We start from the raw sequence: 12,622 nt of genomic DNA on the forward strand, positions 1-12,622 counted from the left end.
ATGTCACAGTAATGTTCAGTGTAAGCCATTTTCCTTTGCCCATACAAATTTAAATCAAACGATGAGGACAACAGCACAGTGCTGTCAGTCAGTCAACTGGAAGGGCTGGAAGGGCCATGGTAGCTCTTTCAAAGGATCAATGAACCCCCATTTTGGTAGAGCCATGTCTTTTCCTACTCCACACCAGACGTCAGGTGTAGGGCAGGCGGGTGCACCTTGGCTGATATAAGCTCACAGGACCACTAGCCAGGGGTCAGCAGACTTTTTCAGCAGGGGGCGGCCCACTGTCCCTCAGAGCTTGTGGGGGACTAGACTATATTTTTGGGGGGGAATGATGCAAGAGCACAAGCCCCAGTGGCTGTGTACCTGTGTCTTGCAAGTGGCAGGGGCTGGCAGCGGAGGGACGATGAGCAGCGAGTGAAAGGGCTCTGAAGAGGGGCTGCTTAAAATGGTGGCCGCTTGAGCACTGCTGCTGCTGGCACCAACAAAGCCCAGCCCCCTTCCTCCTCTAGGCAGGGCGGGGAGAAGCCAGGAGGAGGGAGGGAGGAGCCGCCGCCGTGTGAGAGAGAGGGAAAGAACGCTCGTGCTGGTGATCCACTTGGCAGTTCCTGGACTGTCCGCGGGCCAGATCCAGAAGGCAATTGGGCCTGATCCAGCCTGCGGACCTTAGTTTACCTACCCATGACTTAGGCTTACAAGCAAGAGCTTCCCCACCCCGACCTACAGTATAAAGCAAGAGACAGAATGCTAACAGAAGAGGAGGGAAAATCCAGAGGGGATTTCATTCAGCACAGACCACGTTACTATCCGAAAAGCCACACACTCCCTGCTGCAGGGCAAACAGAGTGAAATAGCTAAGCAGGATTGTTTGGTGTTCCACAGCTCAGGCACCACTACCAAGAAAGCGGTGTCTCTCCACCCCCACCCCCAAATACAGCATACTCTAGATGGCAAGGAATCAGAGCCTCTGCACAGGTAAGTTCATATAGCACAAGAGAGTCCTGAAAACAGTTTGGGACCAGGGAGTGATTTGGGACACCCCTGACTGAAGCACATTCACTTTAGGTTTTGTTGGAATAGCAGGTTGTCTGAGGATCCCACCCATATCGGAGAAAGGACTAGTTTTATAATACATTATGATAGCCATATTGAGCCATTTAAGCAAGGAAAGTTCGCTCAGTTTATTCTCACCTTATATAGATTTAAGTTGCTTAATCCTTAATTATCTCATGTTTTTGATCAAGTGTGTTGTGCTTCTGAATATGAACGCTGTGGTCCGTACATAAACCTCTTGAAATTCAGTGAAGAAGCCATCTTCCTCTTGCCAGGAGAGAGAACAGGAAACGTGATCATTGTCCATTTAAGAAGACAGCAGTGGTTTATCAGCTGTTCCCTCATGGGAACAAGATATATTGTTGCTGCACTAAATGCACACTCCATTTAATGAGGACGAGGCCCAATGAGCAGTTTAAATACCAATACATTAGGCTGCTAAATATTTAAAATCCGTAATACTTGAAGTTCTTAACCGAAAGTATATGCATCATTTTGTAGGGAATAATCTTAAATTTTGCTAGGAGTCTGTTAAGAGGAGAATATATTGCAAGGAGCCTGCAAATTCTGCTAATGACTTTATTCCTGCATTTTGAATTTCCTTCTCCCCCACACCCCTCCTTCTTCCAAAAGGAATTTTCTTTGCACATTGCACCATCTGCTGGAGAGGAGAAAAGAGCAGTAAATCAAGCTTTTACATCACCTGCTGATAACAGCTAGTGATGGAAAGGCACATGGCCTGTCTAGTCAAATACTCTATCTTAGAACTTGACTTGAACAGGGGGGAAAACTAGTTATAGCTATGATTCTGTTTCTGCTACACTTAAAATTATTACTGTCACTACATCATTGAATTTGACTGAAATACATGGCAGTTGACAAAAACTAAGAGATCTGTGATACTTTTAATCACTCTCCACTTTGGTTTAGCATAAGGTTTCTGAATTTCTTGGGTTGTTGCCAATAGAAACTCACCTCCGAATAAATCAGCTAGATTTTAAGGTAGCACAAGCGTCTATGACCTTCTGCTTCATCTCTCTAACAACCTGTCTTTTGGATTCTGGTGATAGGATTGTATCCCATATTTTTTTTAAAAAAAATAACTAGTAAACATTTTATGTAGGTCAAAGCAAAATATTTTAGCAGGTATCTCCAAACCTGGGGGAAGAGGTTTTGCTTGGTCAAGCAGGTGAGGCTTCTCTCACCATGAAGCCGTGTGGGAGAGCACATCTGTGGATACTCCTCTTGGGAGGCCAGAAACCACTTTCAGGACAGAACACGGCAAAACTGTTATGATCAAAGTTGCATTCCCAAATATAGGAGAATTTGGAAGTATCAGACTCACTCTGTATGGCTCCTTGGGAAGGAGAGTTACGACTTTTATCTCTTAAAACTAGTACAATCGTACCTTGGTTCTCAAACGGAATCCGTTCCGGAAGTCCATTCAACTTCCAAAATTGTTCAGAAACCAAGGCACGGCTTCTGATTGGCTGCAGGAACTTCCTGCACTTAATCTGAAGCCGCGTTAGACGTTTGGCTTCCAAAAAAAGTTTGCAAACCTGAACACTCACTTTCAGGTTTGCAGCATTGGGGAGCCAAAACGTTCAAGTCACAAGGTGTTTGAAAACCAAGGTACAACTGTACTGAACCCAAATGGTGAGATATACAGTGGTACCTCGGGTTAAGTACTTAATTCGTTCCGGAGGTCCGTTCTTAACCTGAAACTGTTCTTAACCTGAAGCACCACTTTAGCTAATGGGGCCTCCTGCTGCTGCCGCGCCGCTGGAGCACGATTTCTGTTCTCATCCTGAAGCAAAGTTCTTAACCTGAAGCACTATTTCTGGGTTAGCGGAGTCTGTAACCTGAAGCGTATGTAACCTGAAGCGTATGTAACCCAAGGTACCACTATACTGCAAACATGTTTACCACCTATGAAATGCAACCACCAAAGGAACTTTACAGAGCCCTTTGTAGCAGAGTTCAAAACTCTTTGAAAGGAAGGACATAAGAAGCATAGAACTGTAGAGACAGAAGGGATCCCAAGTGTCTTCTCATTCAACCCTCTGCAATGCCAGCGTAGTGTAGTGGTTAAGAGCGGTGGACTCGTAATCTGGTGAACAGGGTTCGCATCTCCGCTCCTCCACATGCAGCTGCTGGGAGACCTTGGGCTAGTAAAACTTCTCTGAAGTCTCTCAGCCCCACTCACCTCACAGAGTGTTTGTTGTGGGGGAGGAAGGGAAAGGAGATTGTGAGCCGCTTTGGGACTCCTTAAGGGGAGTGAAAGGTTGGGATATCAAATCCAAACACCTCCTCCTCTTCTTCTTCTGGAATCTCGACAAAAGCATCCATGATATGTCATATTGAACTAAGCCTCCTTGCAAAGTTTTCATATTTCTTTTTAGAGGGAGTTGCTATTATTTAACATCATCCACATATATTACTACACATATGTGTAGTAATATTTGCAGAAGACTACCTGATCTCAGATGTGCCCAACCACAAGATAGATGTATCCTGATTACTAGGGGAAAAGGAAGAACAAGCTGCAGAGACTCTAAAGACTAGAAAATAAGACAAGAGCAGGAAAAGTGCACTAAAGGGGAGATGAAAACTGCACCTCTTTAGGACCCCACAGTGTGTCTGGTGTGTAAACAACTCACTTACCAATCACAGCTCTGTCCAGAAACAATGACAGGTGGAAGCAGCCAAGGTGGCTCATTTCATAGAAATTACTTGCAAGGGTGCATGTACATTTTGCTTTCTAACTTTCTTTTCTATGTGGAATAGAAAAAATGAAAGCTCAGAGTTTGGGGCGGGGCATGTCCAGGGACACCAGTGTAAGCCTATGTGGGCACTCGGCTGGTGAACTCTACTGCAGACATTCCATTTTAACAATTTGAGAATCTTCACTGCCCCATACACATGAGCCACTGCCTTGCTTCGAAAGTTTTAAAGCAGGATCAGTTAGAAAGCCACAAGTGACATAATTTTAATGTGGCCTCCAAGGTTCTTGGTTCTGTCTTCAGGCAGGTGTTTTACACCCCATTTCTAACCTTTAATAATAGGGTTTAAAAATAGCAAAGTCAAAACAGTGCAATCCTATACGTGTTTATTTGGGCTTGCTCCTAGGTGTGTGAAGACTGCATCCTCACAGCACAATTCTCCACATGTGTACTCACAAATAAGTGTGGCTGTGTAAGTGTGTTTAGGACTTCAGTCTCAGTTCATTTTTTTATTTTAAACCATTGCCTTTGCAGCTACTATTAAACATAGGCTGGCAGCAGAGCTTAAAATACAAAACAGAAAATTCCATTATGGACAGGGCTATCACAGAATGTAGAGCTTTAGATCAGAGTCTCTGTTATTGCAAGCTATATCGTTTCAAAAACAAAACAAAACACTTTATGATTGTTTCTGGCTCTTGCTGCACAAACAACCATTTTAGATGTTATATAGTCTTGCTTGTTCGATAAAAATCCTATTTTTGGCAATCTCATCCAGAAATATTGTTCTAGCTGTCAGTTAAGTAAGTAAGTAAGTAAGTAAGTAAGTAAATAAATAAATAAGTTAGACTATCCACTGCAGAACAAGATAAACTTATCAAAATTGATTTCAGTAAGAATTCAATTGAGAAAGCTCTGAAATGAAAGTATGGTTTGCTTGAGGTGTCTCATATTTCCCTATAATCAATTGCTCCATCTACTGACCATTAGGGAGATGTAATTTGTAAAGTACAACATGCTAGGTAACGCTATAATAACCCACTATTCTGCCTTTGAACTTGGCAGATCTAGGAAGACTGACCAGCTGTGAAAGCAAGGACTACTAAGTATTCTTGCTGGAGGCACACAGTACAACCTTATTCAGAACTGATTTCATAGAGTGCTGAGGGGTAAAGTTATACTGGAGTGGTTACATTTCAAATTATGGTTTTAAAATGACTTAATTTACTCTGGGGTTGCAAAGCAGGCTGTGACTTTTTTTATTGAACTGTTTGAATGGAAATTCAAGTGCTAGAAGGTTAGGTATTAAAAATAGGTGACTAAATCATAATATTTCAATCTTTGAAATGTTTAATTGCACGTGATGAACATATTGAGGATTATTTCAGAGTGAATGTGCATAGGATTGCACTGACATTCATTTATTTAACATAATCCTGAAGCTGCTATTTCGCAAAGTTTCTAGGCCTTGCCTCACAAGCCTCATATTTTTAACTACGGCGAAATGCAATTTTGGGGTCCCTATCTGCTACTTTCCCTAAAGGCTTTTTTATTAAAAATGTTTAAGTAGTCAGCATCTCACTATCTACAGGAGATAAAAGTGAGTGTCCAAGAGCAGATTCCATGTGCAAAAGAAACTATGCATGTATTTAATCCACTATAAAATATGTAGCTTTAGCCACTGTGGTTAATGTTTGATTATCTGTGCGAAAATAAGCTCAGAAAAAAAGAGTGCACATCATGGAAATTCATTCTTGCTGAAGGGAACTATAAGTGGTCCAAATTAAATATATATTGTCCAAAGTATCCCAGGGTTGTCATTGTTTGATCTGTTTTAAAATACTTCTCTGCATACTGAAAACTACTAACTTAAAGCTTGAGCTGAAAGGTAAAGTCTTGTTACTTCTTAATACTTGACGTGAGATATTTTACATGCAGGGTATGTCTCACTGAGGATATTTGAAACTTGTGTTATGTGTGTTTCATAACAGGTCCACCAGGTCCGCCCGAAGCTGTGACAATTGATGAAATCACAGACACTACAGCTCAGGTATCCTGGAGGCCAGGAGCAGATAATCGCAGTCCCATTACAACATATGTTGTTCAAGCAAGGACCCCATTTTCTGTGGGATGGCAAGCAGTCAACACAGGTAACTAGACATCTTAGAACATGCAGAATATGACCACTGAAGCTTGCTTTAACCGTTCTCCATGAGCCCATGGGATTTCTGGTTACGGGGAAGAAGCAGCGCTGGTCTGATCCAGTTCTCTTCTTGTGACTGAATGGAACATATCATTAACTCATTTACATCTATATGTCTTTCTCAATATTTTTTCACCCCAAATTTAGCAGATTAGCAAAATTAGCAGAGATTACCAAATTTAGCAAACAGAAAAAAAGAGCAGCCAACTAATGGCTTATCTCTAGAGTCTACATTCTGTCTCCACCCCCCTTTATTTTGTTTTTAACCCAAATATTTCATTATTCGGTAACCATTGGGCATTCTTACATTCTTGACCTACGCTTTTCTCCCCTAGTGCCCGACGTCATAGATGGAAACACATTTACGGCAACAGTAGTGAGCTTAAACCCGTGGGTTGAGTATGAATTCCGGGTAGTTGCCGCCAGCCTTATTGGGATTGGAGAGCCAAGCAAACCATCAGAGAAACGGAGAACTGAAGAGGCTCGTAAGTAGAAGCTGAAATGCGTCTCCACCCCCATCGTTCTGCCCGGATGCTGAGGTCCAGCGCCGAGGGCCTTCTGGCGGTTCCCTCATTGCGAGAAGCAAAGCTACAGGGAACCAGGCAGAGGGCCTTCTCGGTAGTGGCGCCTGCCCTGTGGAACGCCCTCCCATCAGATGTCAAAGCGATAAATAACTACCTGACATTCAGAAGACATCTTAAGGCAGCCCTGTTCAGGGAAGTTTTTAATCTGTGATATTTTAGTGTATTTTTGGTTTCTATGGAAGCCGCCCAGAGTGGCTGGGGAAACCCAGCCAGATGGGCGGGGTACAAATAATAAATTATTATTATATTATTATTATTATTTCAGTCAGTCTTTGACTTCCATTGAATAGCTACTTTTATTTGGTCAAAATAGTCTGCATAAGAGAGCAATGCATTTAATTGAGCAAACGTTATTTTTAACAGTTTCCTAAGGCTGTATATGCTCATAACAGGAAGCATGGAGGTACGGACAGTGTTTCCTTTTTGACACCTTATAGAGTGCCATAGCCCATATATCCCAGCCTTCCCAAACTGAAGGCACTCCTGAGGTTTTGGACTAGGACTTCCCTATTACTGCCTTGCTGACTAAGGCTTTATATGTGCACCATAGCTTTAAAGCACCCTTGGAGGGGGGAATCATGGGATCTGTAGTTTCCCCCTCATAGATATACTTTCCAGCATCCTGAATAAGATAGCGTTCATTATTCCAAGTTGGTATAAGGCGATTGTCAGGGAATCAGGAGCAGGAGCACTGGGGAGAGAGGATTGGGAGAGCGAAGGGGAAGAATCCGAGGGCAGCGTAGGGGAGTATGACAGTGGCCCGAGAGATTCCATGAGCTTCTCCAGCGAATCAGAAGATTCCCAGAAGGGGGCGCCGATGGTCAGGGCAAGGGGGGTCCCAGGGGGGACGCACCAGAAACAAGGAGCCAGAGGGGAACCCCAAAGCAGCAGTGGAGGATCGGGACCAGTTTCCCCACCAGAGCGTAGTGGGGGGGAAGAGTCACATGTGTCAGGGGCAGTGTCTCCTCCAGAGAGGGAGTCAGGGCTGACCACGCCTCCAACGGAGGGGAGGTCAGTTGCAGCTAGCCCCCCCGAAGGGGGAAGCAGTGACAGCAGCAGTGAAACGGTCAGGAGAAAAGCTGCTGGCTGGGCGCGCGCGCCAAGTTCAGATGTGCAGGCGCGCGGAACAGCAGGAGACCCGGATGGGGAACCAGCTCCTAAAGCCCGCCGGAGGGAGGGAGAAGGCTCAGGGGAATCAGCGGGAGAAGAGGCTAGAAAGGGCGGAACCCCGGCGGGCAGGCGGACCCAGAGGAGGAAGGAGCAGCGGAGAAGGTGGAGCAAGGCGAGGGTCTTAAATTGGTGTCAAGGGGGAGGAGACTCAGACGGAGCATCAGCGGTCTGACACTTGAGACGTGGAGCTGCGCGCTGCGGCTCTGGAAGTGAAACTGAACTTCAATAAAGACTTTTATACTTAACAACGAAGCAGCGTTGGTCCTTTGTGAGCTGGGACCTAGGGTAGCTCTGACAGCGATTAATCTCTAAACTTATTATAAACATCAATTATTGTGAGACTAAAAAAAAAAAAGGTAGTGTTTGCCAAAAGGCATCAGTGACATAAATGAGATCCTGTGTGGTCATGTAATAAAAGAGTGTTGCTCACGTAAATGCTAGGGCTTCCTTTTTGTGAAAACACCCTACATACACCCATTTGGATGGAGTTAAAATTTAATCTGCCTATTCACTGGGACCTTTAAAGACTCTCAAGTTATATTAAAAGCCATCATTAGAACAGATGATAAAAGCTTTTATTGCTGACATTGTATATTCCTTATTATGTGGTGCAGCAATCTGGGGTGCCTCTAGTAACAAATGGAATATAATGCAAAACAGAGTCCCTATGGAATGTCCTATGTTACACTTGCAGTATTACTTTAGGTTGAAAACAGCTATTGCGGGTGTAACACCTTTTGTCTGTGCAAAAGACCTTCCTCTCCCTCTCTTCCCCCTGTGTCCCCCACCCCGTCCCCACAAAAGATATGCTTCGTAGGGCTGGAGGGACAAAGGTCCTATCAAACAATTTCAACACTGTGTAATCTTCCATGGTACAAATATTATTTTTTAAAAAAATTAATAGAATTTATATACCATTTGATTGTAGAAAAAACACTCAAATGTTGACATGAAAAATGGATAATAATGTCTACAGTGTTGTTTTAGAATTGAACGTAAAGAAAGGGGTACTAGTTGTTGCCTGTACGACCTTAAATTCTCTAATATCTGCAAGGGAAGCCAAAGACATATAAAATATCCAGTTCATTAAATTAGCTACTGTTGACTCAGCCTTATTGTCTGCTTGCATATTTACCAAAAGCTGTAGACCTAAGTTAGTAGCAATCAGTTTCATGATTATAAATAAATGAAATGTGTTATAGGGGAAATAATTTTTAAAACTATTTGCAACAGGTAATTGGCTCATAAATATGCTGTTTGGCCATCTCATTTTCAAAATTATGTATTACGTGCTCTCAAAGTGCATCATAAAAACCTGCTGCAAAGCGTTTTAATCAATATTCTGATGAATGCTTCTCTTTTACATTGCAACGTAGACATTGAGATATTTAGAATTCCCTCCCCTCTCCATTTTATAAAATCGTACTTCCAAAAGAAATTTGCTTTGAAATCTCAGTGACAGAATAGTTAAGAGTGACACAACACATACATGAAATGTTACATAAAGATGGCAAACACATCTTATTAAAGGTGAAAGATTATTTTTTGAAATGGAAAAAATGGGGAAAAAACATCTGGCAACAGCAGGTTATCTAAAAAAAATACAGTGGTACCTTGGTTCTCAAACTTAATCCTTTCTGGAAATCTGTTCCAAAACCAAGGCACGCTTTTCCATAGAAAGTAATGCAAAATGGATTAATCCATTCCAGACTTTTAAAAACAACCCCTAAAACAGCAATTTAACATGAATTTTGCTATCTAATGAGACCACTGATCCATAAAATGAAAGCAATAAACAATGTACTGCAGTCGCATAATCAATCAATCAGTAGCTGAACTGGGTTCCACACAGTCACAAAAACAAACAAAAAAAGAGCCACAAAAAGGCAAAATAATCACAAAAACAGGCAGACCTCGGCATAACACTCAGAACGGAATCGTAACGCTTAAAACAGAGCACGTTCAGTTTCCAAAAAAAAGTTTGCAAACCGGAACACTAACTTGTGGGTTTGTAGTGTTTGGGTTCCAAGTTGTTTGAGTACCAAGACGTTTGAGAACCAAGGTACCACTGTATTTTCAATTTCTCCTGAAAACCCAGAATTTTTATTTTAAATCTTTGCTAAAAGTGTAGTCACCAATATATCTTCCCTGTATAAACATCAAACAAGCTATCCTTACCTTGTAATAGTCACTTTTCTCCCCTTTTCTATAGTTCCTGAAGTCACTCCAGCTAATGTCAGTGGAGGTGGTGGTACCAAGTCTGAGTTGGTCATAACCTGGGAGGTAAGTGAGCTGTGAATTCACGGGACAAGAAAGGGGAGGGAAATGAACTGTTTCCCTTTTTGTGCCAAACCTACCAGAGACTGACTTGAGGGTGTTGAATCAGGCAGCATTTTGCGAAGGGACATAGTATTGTTATAAATAATATGTCACTCCTGTCTGCCTCCACTCCAAATGGGAGAGGGAAAGAAGACCTCTGAATGGGCTGCAGGGCTGAAACATGGCAAGTAAGGAGAAGCCCAGGGCAGAGACAGCATACCCTTGCTACATACCCAAACTGGTTTTGGAATTGTTCTCTCTTCCCAGTGTAAAACATAAGAAGACGTTTTAGAAGAAGGGAACGGGTTAGGGTTCTCCAACAAAGAATTCTCACCAAATTATAATTTTGGGGGGAAGAAAAAGCATGCGTAATATACATGTTTGCCTTACCTGCTGAGCAATTTCAAACAGACCCTGTGGGTTACAGTCAGGAAAAGTACTCAAATTTCTGACTTGCATTTTCCACATCCTTACAGAAGGAAAAATGCATGGATTGCTTGACAAGCACGTTGTTGCTTCCGAGATGTACTAGAAAGCAATGTATTTGTTTTCTAATACTTGTGTCATTCCTTAATGTGCTGAAGTTCACCCTTCCTGGAATTAATTAGTTTTGGTCCATGCCTTCAACAAAAACAATGTTTAAAAATGTACAGTGTCTAAACTATAACCCATAATTTTCAGGAAGTATAAATCGGAGATATTTAAGATCTGACTGTAGGTGCACAAACATCTCCCCCTCCATGAGAACCCATAAGAATGGAGAAAACCATGTTGCTCTTCAATTCAAATATAACACTTGAGCACATGCTAATCCAATTGGTTTCAGCCGAACTTGAGAATGTGCTTAAGTGGCGTTCTGAATACAGACATTTCCTAGAATGCGGTTTTTCATTTCTTTAGCTTCCTTGCTAAAGCTTAAAATATGCAAGACTAGATAATTGCAATATGTGCACCAGTGACCTGGTGGTGATGTGACTGGTTCTGACATCAGACAGCATTTGCCTGCTAGTCTGCATCCCACTTCAACATGAACTCCCTGCCACAAAGAAGTTCACAGCATACTTAAAGTAGGTTGTGCCCTTTTGCTTCAAAACTAGCTACTTGCTACATCTGGTAAGGTAGGAACAGCACACAAGGGAACAGAGAGGGACATTGGTAAAAGTCATGGAGAGTCTTTGTGTAGTAATCTGAACCACTTTAAAATCATTGCATTTACTGCCTCTAACAAAAGAGAAACTGGGGGTTATGAAATGCTTCAATTGTAGTTTTCAAACTCAAATGGGTTCTGCCAGCTAAGAAGCTTCACTCCAGTTATATTAATGCATTGCGATTTTATAATTTTATGTTGTAGACTTATGTTGTGTGATGTTGAGGAATGTCTTACTTCTGCCCTCTGTTGTTCATTGTGAAGGCCTTTGGGTGTATACAATACTATAGATTGAATTGACTATTTACATGATTAGTTAATAGCGGACAGCCGAGTGAGGCAATTGGTCCATTTTTATGAGTCTTTGCTTGTGGTACAGTTAAGTTGTGAACATTCTATTGTACACCCAGTTTTGGCAATATCCCATGCAACTGAAAGTGCCAGTGTAGATTTAAAACTGTGGTTCCTATAGAATACAAAGGGGTAGGACTGGAAAATTTCAGACACTTGCTTTTCTTAACTGCGACACTAGGGTTTTTAAGAAGTCAGAAACTCTCTGTAACCTCTGCAAAGAAGCTTTTATTATATGCTTGTACACCACATTCCTACACTGATTTCCCCAGAGTTGTTAAAACCCATTTCCTTTCCCACTACAGAAATATTAGAGCATCTCACTCATAACATGTTTATGACTCAGATCTAAAGGAAGTGGCAAACACAGCTTATAAAGTGGCTTCTTGTTTATTAGTGAAGACGGTGGTAGCAAAAACAGAAAGTAAATCTCCAGATGGATGTGTAATTCTGTCCTTATTTGGATTTAAGTCCATTTAGATAAATTCAGATTCTAAGAGCTGCCTTGCAGATGGCATTTACATGCTTCAGCTTTGATTATTAGCTGTCCATAATATCTAGGCTGCAGTTGGTTCTTCTTCTTATGCTATTTTTAATAAGTCATGTTTTCATAGGCGCAAATAGACCATAAAAACCACATCAGATAGCTGGAACAAATTAGCACAGAAACATAAAATGCTTTTCAAGTTGAGTGTTTAATTTCCTCTGCCAGAGTGTGTATTTCCAAACTGCACTATATGGATCCGTTAAATTTCTTGGAGACCATTTTTATTGTGCCTCTTTGTAAATTCATCCTACACATCGGGCTGTTCCCATTATTTCTTTTCTTGTTGTAGACAGTGCCTGAAGAGTTACAAAATGGAGGTGGGTTTGGTTACGTGGTTGCTTTCCGTCCAGTTGGTACAATAAGTTGGATGCAGACGGTAGTGGTTTCTCCCGATGCCTCCAGATACGTGTTCCGGAATGAGAGCTTACCGCCATTTTCTCCATATGAAGTCAAAGTGGGGGTGTACAACAACAAAGGAGAAGGTTCTTTCAGCCCCGTCACAATTGTTTATTCAGCTGATGAAGG

The 12,622-nt window shown here is 42.0% G+C and overlaps 1 protein-coding gene across 15 annotated transcripts in view; it reads left to right on the top strand.

Annotated features, from left to right (window-relative positions):
* LOC310756452 (contactin-4) overlaps nucleotides 1-12,622 on the top strand; it is a 536,818-nt gene that overhangs the window by 510,896 nt on the left and 13,300 nt on the right. For all 15 annotated transcript variants that reach the window (XM_083600569.1, XM_083600561.1, XM_083600560.1 and 12 more), the window contains 4 exons: nucleotides 5,768-5,926; nucleotides 6,315-6,464; nucleotides 9,946-10,016; nucleotides 12,387-12,621. In XM_083600569.1, the coding sequence (XP_083456695.1) occupies nucleotides 5,768-5,926; nucleotides 6,315-6,464; nucleotides 9,946-10,016; nucleotides 12,387-12,621 (615 nt within the window). The remainder of the gene's footprint in view (nucleotides 1-5,767; nucleotides 5,927-6,314; nucleotides 6,465-9,945; nucleotides 10,017-12,386; nucleotide 12,622) is intronic.

Source organism: Podarcis filfolensis (assembly GCF_964270895.1).
Source record: "Podarcis filfolensis genome assembly, chromosome: 2".
Taxonomy (NCBI): domain Eukaryota; kingdom Metazoa; phylum Chordata; class Lepidosauria; order Squamata; family Lacertidae; genus Podarcis; species Podarcis filfolensis.